The 23,493-nt window shown below is 38.4% G+C and overlaps 1 protein-coding gene across 2 annotated transcripts in view; it reads left to right on the plus strand.

The window, feature by feature from the left end:
• Positions 1–23,493, plus strand: part of PLXDC2 (plexin domain containing 2) — a 413,522-nt gene that overhangs the window by 192,181 nt on the left and 197,848 nt on the right. For both annotated transcript variants that reach the window (XM_070432569.1, XM_070432560.1), the window contains one exon: positions 20,543–20,689. In XM_070432569.1, the coding sequence (XP_070288670.1) occupies positions 20,543–20,689 (147 nt within the window). The remainder of the gene's footprint in view (positions 1–20,542; positions 20,690–23,493) is intronic.

The raw sequence follows: 23,493 nt of genomic DNA on the forward strand, positions 1-23,493 counted from the left end.
GACACAATGAGAAGCTTCCTGTTTGCAACTCAGGAAGAGGGTCTCACCAGAACCTGATGGTTCTGGCACCCTACACTTATACTTCCAGTCTCCGGGACGGTGAGAAAATACATTTCTATTTCTGTGATATTTACGCCCAACTGGGGTAAGATACCTGCTATATGTAATGAGAGTCCATGGTAGATGTCATTTTCTGAAATGTGTCCTTACGAAGCTTCCAACACTTGAACACCTAACCTTCCAGTCTGAATTGAGCCACTCTTTTGTAAATAATGATCCTACTCCTATTCAATCCTGTGTGTGACTGGCTGCATGGATCGCCACAATCCAAGTCTCATGTTGTATCTTCTTTCTGCCCATTTCCTCATAGCACATTTCCCAGTGAACTCGTGGTAGTTTTTTCTTGAAGAAAAGTAGCCACTTCAATTGACCAGACTGTACGTTTTCTCTTTCTTCATTCATAGTTTGTGGCACTGGAGAGATTTCATACCTCTTTTATGTATGAATCTCTCTATTCAAGGCTGATTATTTGTAAACAATATTTCCTTAACAGTCTGAAAAATTTGGCTATAGATTTTTGGAATCAGAATTGTTTAGCTAAATCCTTCACATTTACCACATTTTGTGTGTGTTGACAGAACCTCTCACAGCTGCATACAGCCTTCAATAGACATGAATGCCTGGTGAGAAAATAAACATCAGTTAACCATCTTTTTCTTCTTGCACCCAGATAACTGTTTATCCTGAAATATTGTTGCATAAGATAAAATAGTGGCCCTAGAGCTCTGACCCAAATAAATGAGTACAAGCTAGAGATGGCGTGTAGAAAGGAAAGATGGTGGAGGAGACAAAAATTCAGATAGATCTCAGGTTATTTCCTATCTGGATGGCAAATTGTTTGTTTAATTACCAATTACCTTAGGGAGTTATTTTTAAATATAGCTAAACTGAGCATAATTTAAAGATAGTTAAAGAATCTGATACGTTATAAAGTGCTTTTTAAAAATTCAAATAAATTAATCTTATCTATAACATCCCCAACAGCCTTTGCTCAGAGTCTTCTACTGGGAATTTCAGCCAGTTCAAGAGAGAACATTTTTGTTTCTGACACCATCATTTTTTAAGTGTTTCTCATCCTTACTTAGCCAAGTATTTTATCCCCAAAACATGCACCCAAGAATCCTCATTCTGACCTCTGCACACAGCAAGGCTAGTTCCCCTCTGTCATTCAGTGGACTCTTCCCCATTCACTTCTCACATGATTTGAACAACAGACCTTAGATCTTTCTCCCCTAGCTACATTTTAATAATTCCATTTATTATTAAAATGCTGAGCTCACAATTGTACTCAGCAAGAATTCATCATGGAACCATTGGATCTATTAGCCAATAAGCAATTGTCCCTCAACTTACTATTGGGTAAATAGTATAAATTTATTTATAAACTGACATTTAGGAATTCAGAATACCTCCTCCTCCTCCTCCTCCTCTTCTTCTTCTTCTTCTTCTTCTTCTTCTTCTTCTTCTTCGTCTCCTTCTTCATTTTTATAAAATAAGACAATAAGTTCCCTCGGTTTCATTCATCTACTTATTTACTCATTCAACAGATATTTAAACAGTGTCCATTGCTAGTATTTTTAGTAAATAAAGCAGAAATGAAACATGCCTTCTTGGAGCTTTTACAGTCTAGCAGGGTGGATAGACATAGAGTAAATAAGTTAATCTAGAATCATAAATATGAAGGAATAAAGTGGGCGCAGAGATAAGGGTTAGGAGCTGGGATGAGAAGGACCTTCTATAGTAAGATCCTTCTCTAAAGAGGAGAAATTTACGTTGAAACATTAATGGTGGAGTGAGGGCGATGTAGCTTTCTGTGTAGGGAAAGCAGCATTATGAGAAGGTGGTGAGCGGGGAGGAGGTAGATTTGTTCCAGGACCTGAAGGAAGGCCAAGGTGGGTGAGAGAAGGGGGCACAGGAAGGGACTGCAGTGTGAGGCTGGAGTTGGAGCCTGAGGTCTTTGGAAGCCATGTGAGGGCATTTGCATTTCTTTGGGGCCTAATGTATTCCAAGGGCCTTGTTGGCCTGTGGACAGCCTGATCCCCAGAGGACCCTTGGAAGCTGCTCTCTGGATTAAGGAGTAAAAGACCAGAAACATGCACAAACACCACCGCTCCTCTGCTTTGAGGATTCACGGTGGCTCTCCATGCTGCACAATAGCCCATAAGCCACTCATAGGCCCCAGAATGGCCTTAGGAATTCTTTAGAGCAGTGGTTCTTAACCTTGGCTGCACATTAGAATCACCTGGGAATCTTTTTAAAATCCTGATTTCTGGGCCTCATCCTCCAGAAATTCTGTTTCTTTGTTACTAATGTTGTGGCCCCACCCCATACAAAGAAACCAAATTTCCGGAGGATGAGGCCCAGAAATCAGGATTTTAAAAAGATTCCCAGGTGATTCTAATGTGCAGCCAAGGTTGATACCACTGCTTTAGAGCCTTATACCATCAAGAAGAAATGTGAAGCACATGGAAATACTCCTTTTCTGGATTCACTATTATCATTTACAGGGGGAAGGAGAGTTTTTACTTTGACATGAAAACCTTGCAACTTTCCTAGAGTCCTTGGGAATAAAATATACTTTATCAGAATATGAGAAATTTTCTAGGCTCTAACTCCGCAGTTTTATGATCAATGCTTTTGATTCTTTAAAGGTGTTCTAAGCTACCTCAAAAGAAGAAGGCAAAAACACTATGGCAGCGACCTCTGCAGTTTGGATATTATCATATAACCAAAATGGAAAAAGAAAGACAATGTTTTCATTCAAAAAGATATGTCAGATATGTCATTTAAATCTATATTATCTATAATTGTTATTGTTTCAGAAAAAGAAAACAATAAAAAGAAATAGAATATGTATTAGAATAAATGATAGGTGAGTTACTAGATGTATCTTATTTAAAAACTCACCAAGTTATCTTTTTTTTTTCTTCACATTTTACTCTTTGGGAATCACTGTACTATGAATTCTTTACCATGGATCTAAAATATTATTCTACTAGAGGCCCGGTTCACAAAAATTTGTGCACTGGGGGAGGGGTGTTCCTCAGCCTGGCCTGTGCCCTCTCGCAGTCTGGGACCCCTAGGGGATGACCACCTGCTGGCTTAGGCCCGCTCCCCGGGGGATTGGGCCTAAGATGGCAATCAGACATCCTCTGGCAGCCCGGCAGCCCTCGGGGGGATGTCCACTTGCCAGCGGGGAGCAGGCCTAAACTGCAGTCGGACATCCTTAGCTCTGCTGAGGAGGCAGGAGAGGCTCCCACCACCACCGCTGTACTGGCAGCCATCAGCCTGGCTTGTGGCTGAGCAGAGCTCCTCCCATGTGAGAGCACCCTGACCACCAGAGGGCAGCTCCTGCATTGAGCGTCTGCCCCCTGGTGGTCAGTGTGTGTCATAGTGACCAGTCATTCCCAGTCCTTCTGCTGTTAGGGTCAGTTTGCATATTACCCTTTTACTATATAGGATAGAGGCCTGGTGCATGGGTGGGGGCTGGCTGGTTTGCCCTGAAGGGTGTTCTGGATCAGGGCGGGGGTCCCACTTGGGTGCCTGGCCAGCCTGGATGAGGGGCTGATGGCTGTTTGCAGCTGGTCACACCCCCTTCAGGGTGAGGGTCCCCACTGGGGTGCCTGGCCAGTCTGGGTGAGGGGCTGAAGGCCGTTTTCAGGCTGGCAAGTGACTGAAGCTCCCAACCTCTCCTTTTTTTCTTTTTTTTTTTTTTATTCTGGGATTTATTTACCTTCTATGGCTGTCACTGGAGCTGAGAGCCGGCTTTAGCTCTGAGGCTCGGCTCCAGTTCTGAGACCTCGGCTGCTGAAAGCAGGTATCTGGGCTTTGTTTAGCTTCTATAATTGAAACACTGTTGCAACTCCAGCTCTGAGGCCTGGCTGGCTGAAAGCAGGTTTCTGGGGTTTGTTTAGCTTCTATAATTGCAACATTGTTTCTTAGATTGCAGCTCAGAGGCCAGCAATGGCAGGCGGGGAACCTTGGCTTCCTCCATCACTGGAGCAAGCAAGCCTCCTCTTTGCTTCAGCTGCCTGGCTGCAGGCTGCCATCTTGATTGGCAGTTAATTTGCATATCGCCCTGATTAGCCCATGGGAAGTGTGTCGGAGGTATGGTTAATTACCATGTTTGTCTATTATTAGATAGGATATCATAAGTGCCTTGGTAAGTATGCTAACAACAAGTTAGTTTTAGGTAGCCACTTTCCAGAACACTTTCATTGAAAAGATTAACCTGAGAATGATTTCATTGCTTAATTAGCTATTCTGAGGGAAATGACCACTTTTAGTATTTAAGGCAATCTGTTTGTTTTGCTTCCTTGGCTTTGAAAATTATGTTTGTTACTCCTCTACATGTTTTGTGAACCACTGCTGGCATTATTTTTGCAATATAAACCTTTAGACCATGATGAGTTAGACTAGAGTGGGGCAAAAGTAGGTTGACAGTGCTGAGTATGTGAAACACAGGGTTTTTCTTATATTATTATTCACTAACTAGGGGGCCAGTGCACGAATTCATGCATCTTGAAAGGAACTGTGGGCCACGAGGCTGCAGTAGTCACAGGGGTGGGTCTCAGCCCATCCTCCGTGCCCCCGCCCGGCCCTACCTGCTGCGGCCCCTGGTCTCCTGTCTGCTGGCAGCCCCACTCCTGCCACCACCGCTTCCATGCCCTGACGGCGCTGGCCCCACTCCACCTGATGACAGCACAGAGTGATTGCGGCCGGCGCCTTCAATGGGTGTGAGTGGTGGCTGCTGCCCCGATTGCCTGTCAGGAGCAGGGGGAGGTGGAGAAGCCCTGAGGGGCAATCAGGGCCAGCAGCCGCCACTTGCACCCGCTGATGACGCCGAGTGATCGGGAACGGCTCCGGTACCGTCAGCAGGTGTGGGCGGTGGCATCACCTGCGGGTGCAAGCGGGGCCGGTGCTGGCAGCAGGTGCAAACGCCTGGTGGGACTGTGGCACGCAGGAGCAAGGAATTTTCAGTAACCACCAGAGACTCGCCCCAATGACAGCAACCAGCACCCTGCCTTGGTTTGTTGGTTTGGCACCCCTGCTCACCTGCTCCACCATCCTGCCTTGGCCAATGCCCGCCATGTTCCGCACATGCCCTCTGGTGGTCAGCACACATTATAGCAACTGGTTGTTCAGTTGTTCCGATTGTTCCACCATTCGGTCTATTTGCAGATTAGCCTTTTATTATATAGGATGATTGTATTATTTTTCCATACAAACAACTGTAAACCTACTTTGCTCCACCATGTATATAAAAAATCTCTGCTGCATCAGGGGACCAAATATGTATCTGATTTTGTGAACTCTGTCTTACATATTAGACTGATTACTTATAAATTAGCAAGTCAAAATCACATAGTGCAAAGACCCAGATGGACTTTGGATTTTACACTGGTTACAACAGAATGTTGATGCATGTGCCTACATGCCCGTTTTCACTCATCTGATTCCAATGAATATTTACTACACTCTTTGTTCTCTGAGTGTACGTTGGAATTTTATTCCTCATCCTCCTCCCCACTGTCTCTACCTTTATTCCCTGGGGTAGTAATGTTCCTTCCAAAGCAAAACCCAAAGATAACTTTGACATAAGCTTTCTTCATTTTCCCCCCAGATTGTTTTTAATGTTTCACTATTAAGTAATATTCTTAATTGTATCTATAACTAGCTGAATTCATTTTATCCATTAATGACTATTCTAAGCAACTTTTATTCACACTGTAGATTAGTGAAGAGAACTACTTCTATATCAAAGCCAAGACAGAGGAAATCCATGAGCAAATGGAAATTCTCTAGAATTCTAATGGGAGAACGATAAATGAAAAGTTTTAAACAGTAAATGAGAACTTTTCATTTGAAATATACATGTAAATCAAGTTAAATTTCCCAAAGCTAATCTTCAAAGTAATGTTTATAATTACTATTGTGTTTAGTATAGTCACATACAACTTACCACTGTTTAATTCTTTGCACTTTATGTTTATGCAAAGCCCGATGATTATACATGTAGACTGACTAATGATCTTTAAAATTGTGTTAATATATCAAATTAATTCAGCATATCCATTGCCTTTTAAAGTTGCTTTATCTTTAAACTTGTTTCAAAGCTAGTAAACCTGTGGGGAGGTAAGGTGGCACGTAAATGTTACGTCAAATTAATATAGCAAAAAATCATGACATGAGGATTCCAAATTTATACTATTTTGGAGATGTAAGATGCAACCTATGAAACATTCAGAAAATATCTCAGAAATTCTCCAGCTCTTATATCCATTAAGGAAAAGAAATGTGTATTCAGCCTCCTTTATTGAGATCAATGTCAACAAGGCTACAACTTTAAGAGTCACCATTTCAAAAACAAATGGATTTTTATTACTCCTACAGTTCTCTGTAATATAAATCTTGCTGTATGTAGTTTGGAGAATAGCAAGCGCAACATTTAAAAACATGAAATTCTTAAAATTTGATTATCTCTCTAAGGATAAGTTGATTTTTTAAATTTCTAACATCTTGCTTTGGACATGATAATGTAGATAGAGAACATGTTCAAGTTGCAAATTGGAACTTTCAGCTAATAGGTGATATATGCTCTTATTCAATGTTTTCCAGACTTTTCCGCACAATTGGGATGTCACACTATGCACCCAAAACCAGTTTCTGATTTAATTGGCCTGCATATTATTTGGGCTTTGAAATGTTTAAAAGATCTCCAAGTAATTTTAATGTGCAGACAAGAATTGGGAGGTTGAAAGGTTTTTCTTAGCTCATGGCATTGTCCCACCTTGAGTAATGTTTCGAATTCAGTGCGAGTAAGATAAATACATGTGTTATCTGAATACAGGAGGTCTTTCAGTTATATCTGGTTATTCTCAAGTCCCTGTTTCTGTGACCCTTGGTATGCATTGTATTTGAAAATCAATGCTATTATTTATCTCATATGTGTTTTCTAGAATTTAAAGTGACATGTAGATATTGTAAGTTCTGCTTTAAAATGTTAACTGACACCAATTACTTTGAACTGTCAGATTGTCCAGTTGTCCTGATTAAATGCCTCTGGGTCGTTTCTGAGTGAACTTCAGTCTTCTTCACAATAGCCTCTCTCCTTGCTGTTTTGCCTGTTTGTAAGCTATTTGGAGCTGTTATGAATTTTAAAAAATATATATTTTGTTGATTTTTTACAGAGAGGAAGGGAAATGGATAGAGAGTTAGAAACGTTGATGAGAGAGAAACATCAATCAGCTGCCTCCTGCACTCTCCCTACTGGGGATGTGCCCGCAACCAAGGTACATGCCCTTGACCGGAATCGAACCTGGGACCCTTGAGTCTGCAGGCCGACGCTCTATCCACTGAGCCAAACCGGTTAGGACAGAGCTGTTACGATTTTATTCTTGACTTTTGCAATAGCTCCCAAACCAATGTCTGATTCTAATCTTCCCCTTCTCTAGTCCATCCTATTGTCTAGATTGTTCCTTTTGATCCACACTTAATCCATTATTTCCAAGGCTCTCTCTTTACACAGAATCAAATTCAGACACCCAAGGGGTTGTGCAACCTAAACTCTGCACATCTCACTGTACTCACTTCACATTACTCCCCTGTATATGCCTGTTGTTCCTGTTATAGGCTGTGGACATGGGTTCCTGTGGTGTTTGGAGAACAGCATTTTGGGGCCCATGCATGGGAAGATGCGATGGAGTGCTAAGATTTATTGAAGCTGGAACAAACACCAAGGATTGTCCCCAGGTACCTGGGGTCTGTGTCTCATCGATGGCCATGGTTCAGCTCCATCCCACCGCGGAAGGCCAGCCTTGTTTGCATCAAGTGCAGAAGGAGGGCCCGGGCCCAGGAATTCTGTGCCAGTGGCCCAGCATTGGCAGGCATAGCTCGTTTCAGCCCAGGCCAAAGCTTTGTCCAGCTCAGTCTCTGTCCTCATCCAGCGAACTTAGTCTCTGTTCCCAGCTGCACTCGGGCCGGTGCTGTGCTGCGGTACCCAGGCTGGCCCTAGGAGCCACACTGGGACCTGCGCTTGCTACAGAAGGAGAGAACACGCTGGAGCTCGGGAACATGCCAGCACCTGTGTGCTATTGAGAGCGGCCTTTGTTAAGCTTTGACTCTATTATCTAGGTCGTGGGAAGGAGCTGGCTGTCTTTCAAATTAGCCAATTTCCTTCCTGATCCCTAGTGGCCTTGTGCTGGGCCCTCCCCCTCACCAATCAGATCCTTTTCCCAGACTAGATTCCTTCCCCTTTAGGTCACCATCTTGGCTCCTACTGTATATGCGCCCAGCAAAGGAGTTTTCCCTTTTTCTCTCCCTTGATAATCCCAGCTAATGGCTGGTAACCAATCTTTCCTTCCCACTTTGGGGATTAGGTCCCAAGGGTGGAGGATGCAGCTGTTCCATAGAGTGTGTGAGGCTGTAGCTCCCAACCCAGTTAGCTTAACCAGTTTTGCTCCCTAGTTTATTAGGCTTAATGTCTGATTCCCTTTGTTTTCTTCCTTTATTAATATCTAGCTACCTATGCTAGCAGAGTTTCTATAATCTTCCTAACTTTTCCTGCTTGTTCCCGTATGCCAGACCAGTCTTTCTCAGTAGTTCCAAATCATTCTTCAAGGTCCGCATTAAATATCATGACTCTGAACCCACCCTCCCTGATTTAAATCACTAAGACTGAATGAAATGTTTGCCTTCTTCCAAGTCTTATGGAACTGTCGGTGCCATTAGGACTTAGTTACCTCATACTGGGTTAGAATAGAGATATCTAGCACCTGCCTTAGCTCAATCTGTTGCATATTTCAGGAGAGCAAGGACTATATTTTTGGTCCTTCTCAACACTGAGCTCAAGGCCTTCTGCATATATAATCAATGCATCATAAATACTTGTTAGCTTAAGCGAGTGACACTTAAAAGAAATGGTTGTAAATAAACAGGCCATTTTATAGCATCTGACTGCATTAGACTGTGATCTCTTGAAAATTTGACCTGCATGCACTATTTTTCTTGAGGTCTTTTGAGCTAGTTCTTAGGAAAGGGAGAAGCTAATAACACTGATTTCCCCCTGTGTGATTCTGGTAAGACAGAAGCCAAAAAGGAAAACATGTTTCTCAGTCTGCACTGAAATAAAATCTTTTCTAGCTATCTTGTCATTTTAAGGTATAAACTCCGGCTTATAGATCTAAAAGAGACTCATTCTGCAAATCAGTAAAACTATATTATGAAAATATTTCTTTGAATCTAGCATCAATGTTTTTAAAACAATACTACTCTACAGATTGTGCTTTTCTTTTTGCTTCTTTACTTTTAATGATTTATGAAACTATGGCAGTCTCTCGCCCTTTGCTGTGCCCTTGTTTGACCTCTAAACAGCCACCTAAGGTTAAGAGAGCTGGCGACAAGATTTTCCTTTTTTTTTTAAGATGTGAACCTAGAATAATTTATCATCTGAAATGGGCATTTAATGTCTTGTTTAGGAAGCAGCACAAAGATTTATGTTGTCAAAAGTAACTCTGCCAAATGAAAGCACCTTTACAGATTTTTTTTTTTTTTAATTTAAGCTCCCCAGAGGGTATTATCAAAATGCTATCTGTATGAAGTGGAAATGGTACAGTATCTCTGGGGGAGGGGGGGAGGCAAAGTATATCTATGTTTAAACTTAGCAAAACAGCTCAACCACTAATGGACAGAAAATTTGGATGGCATGGTAGATTAAAAATGGCCAAAAATTCCTACAATTCCTCCCATAAAGAGGTAGAATCTACCTGCCCACCCCTTGAGTTCAGGGCATGCCTTGTGACTTATTCTGATCAAATGAATGGGACAGAAGTGAAGGTATGCAACTTATAAGCAATGCTCTGGAGGCCTTGCAGCTTCCACTCTTACTCTCTTGGATTCTATCACCTTTTGAATAAGCCCAATCTAGCTTCCCTGAGAAGGAGGTGGCACCTGGAGATAGAGATCCTGAACATGTGACCAACACCATGTGGAACCTACCATCCCCTGCTAACATGCTAACTGACTGCAAACCAGCAGTGACCCAGCTGACACTATCAGACAGTAGCAATGCCCAGCTGGGCCCAGCCCACCTCAACAGAATCCTGAATGATTCAAATGCAGAATCCTGACAGTTGTTTCAAGCCATCAAGATCTTCGGTTGTTTGTATATGATCTTCTATTTATTCCTTGGTGTAAAAGCCACCGTGCCCTGGCTCAGTTGATTGGAACATCCTCCTATACACCAAAAGGTCGTGTGTTTGATTTCCAGGCAGGTTGCATGCAGGAGGCAACTGATCAATGTTTCTCTCTCATCTCAATGTTTCTCTCTCTTTCTCTTCCTCTCCCTCCTCTTTCTCTAAAATAAATAAAACCTAAAAAAAAAAAAGAACCCACTATGGTGACATTTCTTCTAGGAGATAACGAAGGCAAAGAAACTAGCTTTGATAAATAGAAAGAAGCTTCAACATCAACAAATAATTATTGAATGTCTGTTAGGTAGCAGACACCATCTAATTCTTAGAATATAGCAGTGAACCCAAGAAAGAGAGGGAAAGATATTTTAAATGGAGTTAGGGGAGTGATAATATTTTTAAAAAGTCTGATGGTAAAAAATGTTATAAAGGAAATTAAAGCAGACTAAGAATTAAAGCACAATAGAAGAGGGGAGGACCATTCCAGATGCATAAAACAGCAGATGTGCAGTGTTGAGGGTGGGGCAGGTTGGTGCATCAATGGGACAACAAGAAAACCAATAGGGTTGGTGCAGACTGTGTGACGGAGAGGATGGAGTTGAAGAAATGGTTGTGTCAAGCACAGACTTTATGAGGACTCTGGGTTTTATTCTCAGTGTGTAGAGGAAGAGTGTTATATGATCAGATTCTTGTTTAGGATTACTCTTAAAAAGATGATGCTACTCTGAGGAAAATAAAGTGAAGAGAACCAAGAAAAGAAAAGCAGAGAGACCAGTGAGGGAGCTATTAGAAAAGGCCTGGTAAATAGCCTCATGAAACAATTTAACCAAATATAATATTTTTGAGGTCCTAAACAATTTAATACCTAAAAGATGTCATGTAAGTAGACAGAACACAGACTGAAATTATATACAACTGTTTTTATAACTCTGGGATTCAAGGGATTTCATGCAATATACTCAGTGTTTCTGAGCTTTAGATTATTTGTAATTCATTTAATTGTTGTTAGGATTAAATACATAAAGTATATTATGTGTCAAGATGAGAATTGGGAATATTATATGCACTCATAAGTTATAGTTAAACTTATATACCAGTTCTCATAAATAACTATTTACTTGATATAAAAATAAAGACCAACCAACCAACAAAAATCTGATGGTAGATGATAGGATAAAGCAAATGAATTTGATCTGGTGAGAATGTTGAACTTTCATTCTCTGATACTTGAGGATAATTCATAGATCAATAAATGTTAGTACCACAAAAATGTAAATTATCCTAAATTGTTTTTGTGTTATCTGCAATATTTATGTCAGCAAAACGAAAGTAGTTTCTAATAGCACTTCATATTTTCCAACATATATTCACATATTAATCTCAAGGACTTAACCCCAGTATTGTAATGTGACTATTTTTATTGTAACTTTCACTTTGTCGTCTTGAAAATAGAGGTTTAGAAAGTTAACTTTATTTACAGAATGTCATCTATAAATGTAAATTAGTATTAGATTCCTATTCTAAGTGAAAGTGATGCCAAACTTCCTTTGGCAAAATTTTATTTACAGCTTGTCTCTTGCTTATTAATCACTGACTGACTCAGGGGCTAAAATTTTGAGGACATGAGAAGTTATAAGAAAAGATGACAGGAGAAAAGTTTTATTCTTTGACATTAAAGGAGTGAAAACAATATGTAAAAAAAATGACTAATTAAAAGTATATTAGCCTGTCACTTGAAATACCAGACTGGATAATTTGGAGATAGTAACAGTTACCTTAGAAATGAGAATGTTGGCCAAGTGGTTACCAGTTGCTAGGAGGAAACCATCCAACTTTTTCACCATGTTGGTTATGTGAAAATTCTCAACTTTTTAATTTTTAAAAGCTGCTTCTGAATAAATATTTTCCATAATCTTTTGAAATTATAAATAGTAGCCATTTCTCTTTTTTTTTTTTTCTAAGAAATAGGGCAAGACAGAGAACTGTGTGGATTTTCCAAAAGTCCTCCTATATTAGAATGCTTGAGTGGCAGTTTTGATTGGTACTAGAAAATGTCATGAACTTTCAAAGCTAATAAATCTGGGACTTCTTTACAAATCCAAACTTAATAAAGAAACTATCTGCAAGTGCTGTGCACTGAATTGTGTTCTCCCAAAATTCACATGCTGAAGCCTCATGTGACTATATTTAGAGATAGAGCCTTTAGGCCAGTGGTTCTCAACCTTCTGGCCCTTTACAGTTCCTCATGTTGTGACCCAACCATAAAATGATTTTCGTTGCTACTTCATCACTGTAATGTTGCTACTGTTATGAATCGTAATGTAAATATCTGATATGCAGGATGGTCTTAGGCGACCCCTGTGAAAGGGTCGTTCAACCGCCAAAGGGGTCACGACCCACAGGTTGAGAACCGCTGCTTTAGGCAGTAATCAAGGTTAATTGTGGTCCTAAAGGCGGGGTTCTAATCTAATGGGGTTGGTGCCCTTATAAGAGGAAGGAGAGACACCAGAGACCTTGTTTCCACCATGTGAAGACACAGCACGAAGGAGGCCGGCCAGCCACAAGCCAGGAAGAGAGCTCTCACCCAAAACCAAATCAGCCAGGACCTTAATCTTGACCTTCCTAGCTTCCAGAACTGTGAGAAATAAAGTTTTGTTGTTTAAGACCCCCAGTCTATGTTATTTTGTTATGGCAGCCTGAGCCGACTAAGAGAGTATGTATATAGTTTGAAAACTTTAGCCCCATTATGGATGCTAAATCTAAATCAGAATATTTGAGGCCCTCCACACAATTGTTGTTTTTTCAGTTGATTGGAAAAATACACCATAATAAGAATTATAGAGAAGTTCAGTGACTCTGTAAAATTTTCACACATTTACCCATAACAATATGCATTTGAAAAATAGTGCACATGTATGCATAGTGTTCTCAAGGATTCTAGCACCCCCTGCAAAGAGTCCAATATTGAGGTCAATTTATAATCCTTCTATAATAAAGATGTAATATGCAAATGGTCGTTACACCGTGAAGCATAACGACCGACCACATAACGACGGGATCATGGATCAGCAGGAGGGTGGGGCAGCCAGCTACAAGTGGGCAGTGGAGAGCTATAGGAGGGGGCAGGGCAGCAAGCTATGGGGGGGCGGAGGGAGCTACAGGAGGGCACAGGGCAGCAAGCTATGAGGGGGTTGGGGGAGGAAGTGGGGGAAGCTACAGGAGGGCGGGGAAGCAGGTGGAGAGCTACTGGAGGGCTGCAGCAAGCTACTGGCGAGCTACTGGCACACAGATTCCTGTGCAGGGCTACTAGTTTGTCAATAAGGATGATTAATTACATATTGCAATGATACTGCAGTGTACAGGTACTGTAACTAGCTACCTATATTGGCTCTTCAAACTGCACACTTTTATTTCTTTTGGTGAGTATCACTTAAGTAAAGCAAAGAGTCTGCTATCCCATGCTTAGCAATTGCTTTCTCTTTGTGTTGTGGCTTTAGGATGTCAGAACCTTAGCTGAAAGGCAATTTAAGAGACAACCTAATTCAACCCCTTCCTATACAGAGTAAAGTTTAGAATGTACAGTGAGGCAGGAACTGTACTTAACTCCAGATCTTCTTTGAGCTACATTATTTTAATGCCAACTTTGTGTGTCTTAATAGAAACCTCACATATAGTTTAAAACTTTTTAATTGCACATGTTTTGCTAAATGTTTGGAGTCTTGGAAGATCCCTTGTGAGTTGGCAGTGAATCTCTTTAGTGGCCACTATTTGGGAATGACTTGCTTGTATTTATAAAAGATAAACTGAGATGTTAATAATTCGCTCAGAACTGCTGCAGAACTCCTTGGCCTCTTCTTTCTCACCACTCTGAGCCTGGGAATAGTCTCCTAGGCTCATTTTTGCAAAGGTTAAAGGTTTCATCCAGGGGCAGCTAAGCATACTTTATTCAGTTGGAAAATAAGTTCTGCTTCATTTACTAAATGAATCAACATAAGCACATACCAACACATCTCAAAATGCCTGGAGAGCTAGGCAGTCGTTTACCTGAATTATAGAGCTTTGGTTTTGTTATTTTGGAGGATCACAAATAAGTATGTTGTGCTTCTTTGGCCACACAGTTACCTCTCTGCACAGCACGAGGGACCATTTCCTCTGTGAGAAAGATTATTACTGAAAAAATGGAAACTATTTTATAATGGAAATATTGCTGGAATCCCAAATTTTTTGTGTTGCACAGTAATCTGACCTCACAAACTCTCTCTCTCTCTCTCTCTCTCTCTCTCTCATTCTCTTTCTCTCTCTCACTCAAGTAATCTTACATTTTTGGAGGCCACTTAATTAAACTCTTGTGAATGATTAATAAAATAAATCATGCCAATTAATAGCCATTGTCAACTATAGGGCATTAGATCAGTGGGCAAATAGATCAAGTAGGTAAAGAGAAATGGTGAAGGTGTGTGTAAAACATAAGCATAATGAGAACTGGTGCAATAATCTCATATAATCAACAAGACATAGAGAGGGAGAGAGAGAAAGAGAGAGAGAGAGAGAGAGAAACATCAATGATGAGAGAGAATCATTGACAGCTGCCTCCTGCACACCTCACATTGGGGATCAAGCCCGTAACCTGGGCATGTGCCCGGATGAGGAATCGAACTGTGGCCTCAAGGTTCATAGGTTGATGCTCAATCACAGAGTTATGTCAGCTGGGGCCTTCCTTCCCTTCCCCTTCCTTCCTTCCTTCCTTCCTTCCTTCCTTCCTTCCTTCCTTCCTTCCTTCCTTCCTTCCTTCCTTTCTTCCTTTGATTTTATCTATGTATGTATGTATATATGTATGTATGTATGTATCTATCTATCATCTATCTATCTACAAAATCAGAGAGATAGAGAAATAGATAAAAGACTAAAGGTATGTGTCTATATTTAGATTGATATAATTTTATAAATTGGGTTGCATTAAAAATACTGTATTTGAGGAAAATAATGAATGTAACTGTACCTTCTGGCCTTTGAAGGCATGCATGCCATCTGGTTTCAGAGTTTTTCCTTAAAGAGTTCTCTTAATATTAAAAATTTGGGTTTCTTACTTTTTAACACTAGATTTCTATAGCTCAGATTTCTACTGATTACTTTCTATGAAACATGATAATGGACTTAGACTATTTTTATTTATTTTCGCAGTTGATGTTTACATTGTGATTTATAACCATTATAACAAAAATGTCCTGTTTCTCTGAACATAATTGCTGTGGAGTCAGTGGTCACCATCTAAAGCTTACTACAGCTTCTTCGTTCCCGAGACCATGTTTGATTCACCTCCTGATTGCTTTGGTTGTATTATTAGTTATTACATTTTTAAGAAAGTCCCACTTATGGTCTGTTCCTTCTGCATTTGTATGTATTAGAAATATATTTGTTGCCTTTATACTTAAATTACAACTTTGCAGGGTAAAACATTCTTGAGTCACAACTTCTTTCTCTCACATTGTATGGGCATTGTTTCCACTGGATATTATGAGGGAGTATTAGACTATCTCATTTTTTTTTCCTCCTTATAGATAACTTGATTTGTTTTTCTAGATTTTTATAAGATTTTTTTAAAAATCCATGAATTTTTTGAGTAATAGGAAAATTCTTAGTACTCAAAATCCTATTGTAAATTTTCTTGGGACATGATGTACAGGTTCAAATCGTTATCTCAGAGAAATTGTTCTAATGTTTTTAAAAGCATTTATATATATATTTATGTTTAAGAAAAAATATAGATATTACTACTATGCATATATAATTTCTATTGTTGTCTATCTTAGACACTTATTTCATTATCTTTTCCATTTCATCTTGTATACACTTCTCATAACTGTTTTCTGTGTCCTAACTAGTAATTTCATCATGTTTATTCTCCTCTTGGTACTATTGAGTTTATCTCTGTAATTTTTTTCCTGAGTACTGCCAGATCATTCTTTCTCTCTCTCTCTTTTTACTTCATCATGTTCTTTGGTTTCTTATATTAACATGCTTTTATATCAAAGAGGACTATACTAACTCTTTGTTTTTGAAGAGTTTAATATATACAAGTAATGCACCATATAGTTATTGTGAAATGATTTGTATAAGAAATGATTTATATATTTGATATATATTAATACCTGACAGGAACAGTTGAAATTATAATCTTGTATTTATTATGGAACTATCTTTGTGAGGTAAAAAATTGATCCAATGCTAAATAACTTTACCTAAGAACTTTGATTATGTTTTTTGTATCCAGATATTTCAAATGACTAGCACAGTGAAATAAATTTGGAGTTCAAGTGCTATTACTGCATAAGGCAATGTGAGGTATTCATAAAAATTACCCACCATAAAATCAGCTTAACCCCCCTGATAAAAAACAAGACAATGAGTTAGGAATTGTGTAAATTGCATGTTGCCGAATGTTTAGGCTACAATTATGATGACTTTTCCTCTGTGTGTTTGCTGTCTATCCTCTTTTCATTTACAGCTGCTCATTTCCCAGCATGTTTGAGAAGAATGGATTCATAGGGTTTATAGCTACCTACTGTGCCATCTACTTTCAGTAACAGTTGGTTTCCTAAGTGAATTGGCAACTAGGCATATCTTAGTAGGGTTTTGTTTTATTTTCTATGATGTTAAAAATAGTTTGTGTTTGAGAAGAAAAGGAAAATCTTTGTGCCTGAATTGGCTATTGACAACTCTTTAAGTGCCATTACTCCTATACAGGACAGGATATGGTCCCTATCATTTAATGGTGCTGAAATGTCACATCTTAAGACAGCTATTTTATGGCTCCCCTGAATAACTGAGCCCAGTGCTTCGCCCTGGAACTCAATAACTTATGTTTCTAAATTCCTGGGTAAAAAATAGTCTTCCTCTTTGAATAAAAGTTGCCATGGCAATTGACAAACTTGTCAAACACCAAGGTCAATCTTTAGCTTTTCAATATTTTCAAAGATGTGAGTAAAAATAAAGGTGTATTATCACATACCCGTATCAGAGATTGTAATTAGGCAACATGTATATTTTTGCAGATAATCGTTATTTAAGCATAATGATATTATTCTTTATGTTAACTTTAAGACTATATCTTTTAAAAAAAATATTTTATTGATTGTTTTACAGAGAGGAAGGGAAAGGCATAGAGAGTTAGAAACATCGATCAACTGCCTCCTGCACACCCCCTACTGGGGATGTGCCTGCAACCAAAGTACATGCCCTTGACTGGAATCGAACCTGGGACCCTTCAGTTCACAGGCTGACGCTCTATCCACTGAGCCAAACCGGTTAGGGCTAAGACTATATCTTGATTAATTACAGAGATATAGGTGTTAAGGGAAATACCAAAGTCCTTTTAAATGTGTTGATTGCAATAATTATACTGAATTCTATAGTGAAAATCTGCAGTTTTAAAGAGAATACTATTTGGTATTTATGTGGAAATTTGGCAGCATCATAGAATCTGTTACATAATTCACCTAAAGATTACATCTCTGACTTTAGTGTTGCTGAACCGTTTATAATAATTCTAGCAATAGGGAAAGATTAAAATTCTTATTTAAACTCATAGACAGTTTTCTTCAAAACCACCCCTTTATATGATTCGTTGGGAAATTACATGAATCATTATCACTTATTATTCAGATCTGATGATTTCTGGCAAGTTAGATTTAAATTTTCATTTCTGCTATGTGATTAGCTAGAATAACAGAATTGAATGGGAGATGTTTATTATACAGATGTGTAAATCTCTAGATTAGTTTGCCTTCTTCAGTGTGTTGCTTAAGTTGAGTCTCTTTTGGTTGCAAGTTAGGGAAACTTGTTTGTCAGTTAGGATTCTTTTAGTTGACAATTACCCAACAAAAGGTGTTTTAACAATAAAAGAGATTTCATGGTTAACACACCCAAGTGTAGGTCACACTTATATGTACCCGATCAGGGATCTGGCTTTTTCTTTGCATTGATTGTTCTGTTCTCATCTATGTTTGCTGTGTCTTCAGGCCAGGTTTCCTCTTGGCAGCAACATGTGGGCAGTAGTTCAAGTCTCACACCTACATTTCTCAGCAATCAGAATAAGAGAAAGTATCTCCTTTAAGCTTCTAGATGTCTCACTAGTTGGTCTTTCTTACCATGCTTGTGTGCTCATGATCCCCACCAGCCCTTGTGGCCTTTGGAGTGACATGTGCAGAATGGCTTGTGCCCAAAGGCAAGGAGGGGACCCACCTCAGAAGTTCCCAGTAGTGAAGCGCCAGTCAACAGGGAAGACCCGCTGGCAACATAGTCATGATGCTTGTTACCCCCTCCCCCCAAACTCACATAATCAGTGTCTTAATCTTCTGGAAGGGAGTGCTGAAAGCCCTGTTAAATCTCTCTTGGGCTGCATGGAATCTTCTTCCTTCTTCCTTTGTAGCTCCTTTTTTCTCCTTTCTCTGCATAATTTTCTTATCGGTATACACACAATTAAATGTTATACCCAGAGTTTAATTGGAGGTTTACTTAGGAACTTTTAAAAAGATCTTAATGTTAACATATAATCACTGTTCTCAATATTTACATTTAGGGTCAATATTTTTTTTTAGTCAAGCAGCAAAATCTAGTACTAAAAATATTCCCTTCCTTTATGTAGTCAGTTTTCTATATATATATCTAGCCTGATGGCTTGTGAAAAGGTAGTTGGGATTCTTGTTTTCACAAAATTTCAAGAATAATTGTACTTTATTTAATTAGAACAACTAATAAATGCATTAGACAATATTCACATCTCAAACATTATTATTCAAATCACAGACCCTCTATTCAATAACCATTATTCTTACATATACCTGAATGTTTTAAAATATATTCTATCTAGTGGGCTCCACAAATGGATATGCACAATTACATGTTGTGGTAAAAAATATATATATTTGCAATTTGAATTAGTCAAGAATCATTTTATTTTCTGGGAGTTTCTCTTCAAAATTGCCGTTTAAAACATTTAAGTCTTTGCACTGATTGAGAGGCATGAAAAATAAAGGTTCTGTAGCAGGCACCATGGTGATACCAATAATGAGAATCACATAAAAGTAGAATTTAGTAACCCCAATTATAGAGAAAAAATATATTACCCATTTCTAAGATCTTTAACTTAAAGCAGGCCCTAATGTAACCCCAGCTTTAAAGAAGAGAAGTTTGAATTTGTTGTCACTCAGTGGTAATTATAGTTCAAGTTTTCATTAAATAGTTCCAAGAGTGGCATTTTCTTTGGTCAGCAATTAGAGAGATCCCTGTAATAGAAAGACTGCTGTTTATTTACAAATTTTTTCTCAAGGAACTTATTAATTTTTTATATCTTTTATCTAATTCACATCCATTAGAGGTTAACTCCTTTAGTTGTTTTGAAGAATACTAACATTTTTAATTTCATAGTATCATTATTTAGTTTGTATTTTAAGAATTTGGGGGATAATGTCTCTCTTCATTTCTTTTGAGAACTTTCCTTTCTTTTTCATGAAACTGTCTATAACTCAGTAAATTACATAAATTGGACTAAATGCTTCTTTTCTCTCCAGCCCTATTGAGGTAAAGTTGACATGTAACTTTGTGTAAGTTTATCTATAAAATATATTGATTTGGTACAATAATATATTACAAAATAATTTCCATGATAGCATTAGCTAACACTGACATCATATCACATAATTACCAGTTCTTTGCTGTGGGGAGAACATTTAAAATCTACTCTCTTAACAACTTTCAAGTACATAATACTGTACATTGCCCTGATCAGTGGTGTGGCTCAGTGGATAGAGTGTCTGCCTGCGGACTGAAGGGTCCCAGGTTCGATTCCGGTCAAGGGCATGTACCTTGGTTGCCGGCATATCCCCAGTGGGGGTGTGCAGGAAGCAGCTGATCGATGTTTCTCTCTCATTGATGTTTCTAACTCTCTATCCCTCTTCCTTCCTCTCTGTAAAAAATCAATAAAATATATTTAAAAAAAAACTGTACATGTATCACAGTATTAACTATAGTCACCATGCTGTACAGGAGATCCCCAGAACTTATTCATTTTATAACTGGCAGTTTGTACCCTTTGGCCAATATCTCCCCATTTCTCCAAAACCCCAGCCCCTGGTAACCACCATCCTACCCTGTTTCTATGAGTACAGCGTTTTTACATTGCACATATAAGAACATACAGTACTTATCTGTCTCTGACTTATTTCACTTAGCGTACTGCCCTCAAGGTCCATCCATGCTCTGTTCTTTATGTGCATTTTTCTCTATTATAACAGGAGGACACAGATCACAATTACTATATATCTCGGATATATGGTCCATCTGATTCGGCCAGCCGGGATTTGTGGGTGAACATAGACCAAATGGAAAAGGACAAAGTGAAGATTCATGGAATACTTTCCAATACGCACCGACAAGCTGCAGTAAGTGCTTTGACATTTCAATTTTATTTTTCCCTGCTGCGAAAAAAAATTTGTTTTAATGACATATCAGCATTTCTTGTTATGATCACTGTTCAAGTATATTTAGTTCTGCAACTGCAATTTAGATTAATAATTGCATATAAGATATTATTTAAAATGAAAAATAATTATTTTGAGAAGCCACCTTTAATTAAACTATTAATTAAATTAATTAAACTATTAATTAAATTAATTAACAATTTTCCTAATGAGAGGATGAGTTACGTATTCAATGTTGAGATAGATCTTGGATGATTTTCAGTTGTTTTTTTTTGTGATCCATGAATTTAGACAATATTTTTTAAAAATTACATTAATTTAATATCTTCCATTTTGGGTGGGTTTCTTACTCTTGGCCTGGGAAAGATGTAACCAGAAATATTTATGATTCCGATACACATATAGACCAAGATAGAAATCTAAGTGAAGAAGTTTGATATAAAGGAAAAAATTAAACCTAGAAGTCTCCAATTATATTTTAAGCCTGAGTTCATTATTTACCAGCTGTGGTTTCTTAAACAAATAATGAAACTATTCTGAGGCACAGTTTACACATCTGTATGGTAAGGATGACAGGGGAAGTTATATAGGATTCACCTCACATGGTCTTTGTTATCCTTTTCTACCTTATAGACTGAATGCTTATGCAGGTTAGCTTTTCAATGTTCACAACAATCCTACGATTTCAATATTATTACTGTCCAGATATTGCAGATGAGAGAATGGAGTCTTGGAAAAATAAGGAATCTACCTACAAGTCTCTAATTAGTAAGTGATGAAATTAGGATGCTAACGTAAGCAGTGAAGCCCACACTCAAAATGTGTGTGTAAAATTTATCTCAGTTGGTTTTCAGCAGATTTTGAGAATTGCTTCCTGATAAGTGCCTGATTTAACATTTTAGAAGTTATTTAGTTTTGCTATCATAGACAACAGTGGTGATCTTACTGTTAATGAGGTGATGTCTTGTTCAGTTTAGTATGACTTAAAGTGAAACAACTTTAAATTTTCAAGTATTCTGACATTATTGATATAAAGCAGGGGTCCTCAAACTTTTTAAACAGGGGGCCAGTTCACTGTCCCTTAGACCGTTGGAGGGCCGGACTATAGTTTTAAAAAAAACTATGAACAAATTCCTATGCACATTGCACATATCTTATTTTGAAGTAAAAAAACAAAACGGGAACAAATACAATATTTGTATTTGCATGTGGCCCGCGGGCCGTAGTTTGAGGACCCCTGATATAAAGACTCAATGGGTTAAGTGACTCAAAGAGGCATGGATTCAGTAAATGTAAAATATCAAAAATTTTGGCCACAGCCTTTATTGTATATATATGTACTAGACTTTCCTATTTCAGGAGGTCAACTTCTAACAGTTAAAACGGAAGTTAATTATAATCCACCATAATGATTTATTCAATTTTCAATGTAGAGCACATGTTTTCTGAGGCAGAGAAGCAAAGTAGCCAGCTTGCCCTGGCTGGGTGACTCTGTGGGTTAGAGTGTCCTCCCATACACTGAAAGGTTGTGGGTTGTATTCGTGTTCGGGGCATGTATGGAATGAAACCTATGGATGTTTCTCTCTCTGTCTCTCTCTCTCTCTCTCTCTCTCTCTCTCTCTCTCCCTTCCTCTCTCTCTCTCTCTGTCTCTCCCTCCCCTCTCCCCCTTATATCCCTTTCCTCTCTCTTTCAAATCAATAAAAAACATGTCCCAGGGTTAGGATTAAAAACAACAACAACAACATACACACAAAAACACTACAAAGTAGCCACCTTTCCTTGCTGAATTTCATCATCTGGCTTTTCCATATTCAAGCAACCCCAGGCAAGATGACAGATTCAGAAATAATTCACTGTTGGGTTTAGAATGGATCTGCAAAAGAAGACAAAATGATTATAGTAGGACAGTGTCTATTAGAAAGTTATTGCATCTTCAGTAAATTCCACTTTGCTTTACTAAAATATATACAGGACAGATGAGGTTTAAATGCCCTCTCAAGTTTAGGGGGAAGGGGGTTGGGAGTTATGGTTTGGGACTTTAAAGGGTAGTAAGGCAATTCACATGGAGATAAAAAAGCAAATGTTTGGTAAATAAATGCTTGCTGGGCCATAGTTAACAAAGGGACCCAGTGAGGACTTTGATCAAAAGGTTCTTACTAGCTTCCTCCCTGTCAATCGAACTTAATTCATGTTATCTAAGATGATAGTTCTCTTCCTGGAGCAGGTTTTCTATCTAAATTCCTTTAGGTGGGTAAGGGGCCAAAGGTTTTTCCTGAGTCTTCTTTCTTGAAAATATCCAGCTTTAAAAATAATATCCCCAAAAGCATATTTTAGAATGGAAAACTCTGCTTCCCTTCAATATTATTACTTTTTTTTTCTTTGTTTATTTTGTTTTCTAAATTCTACCTAAATATAAAATCATAAGGAATCTGTTTTTCTCTATCTGACTTATTTCACTTAGCATAATACCCTCCAGGTTCATCCATGTTGTTGCAAATAGTAAGATTTCATTTATTTTTTTATGGCTGAGTAATATTCCATTGTACATACGTACCACATCTTTTTTATTAATTTGTCTATTAATGGACATTTAGGTTGCTTCCATATATTGGCTATTGTAAATAATGCTACAATGAACATAGGGTTGCATCTTTTTGAATTAGTGTTATATATTTCTTCAGCTAAATACCCAGACATGGAATCGCTAGATCATATGGTAGTTCTACTTTTAATTTTTCAAAAAAATCTCCATATTATTTTCCAT

The sequence above is a fragment of the Myotis yumanensis genome, unplaced genomic scaffold, assembly GCF_028538775.1.
Source record: "Myotis yumanensis isolate MYYU_CA2020_CCGP unplaced genomic scaffold, mMyoYum1.0.hap1 SCAF_1, whole genome shotgun sequence".
NCBI classification, from domain to species: Eukaryota; Metazoa; Chordata; class Mammalia; order Chiroptera; family Vespertilionidae; genus Myotis; species Myotis yumanensis.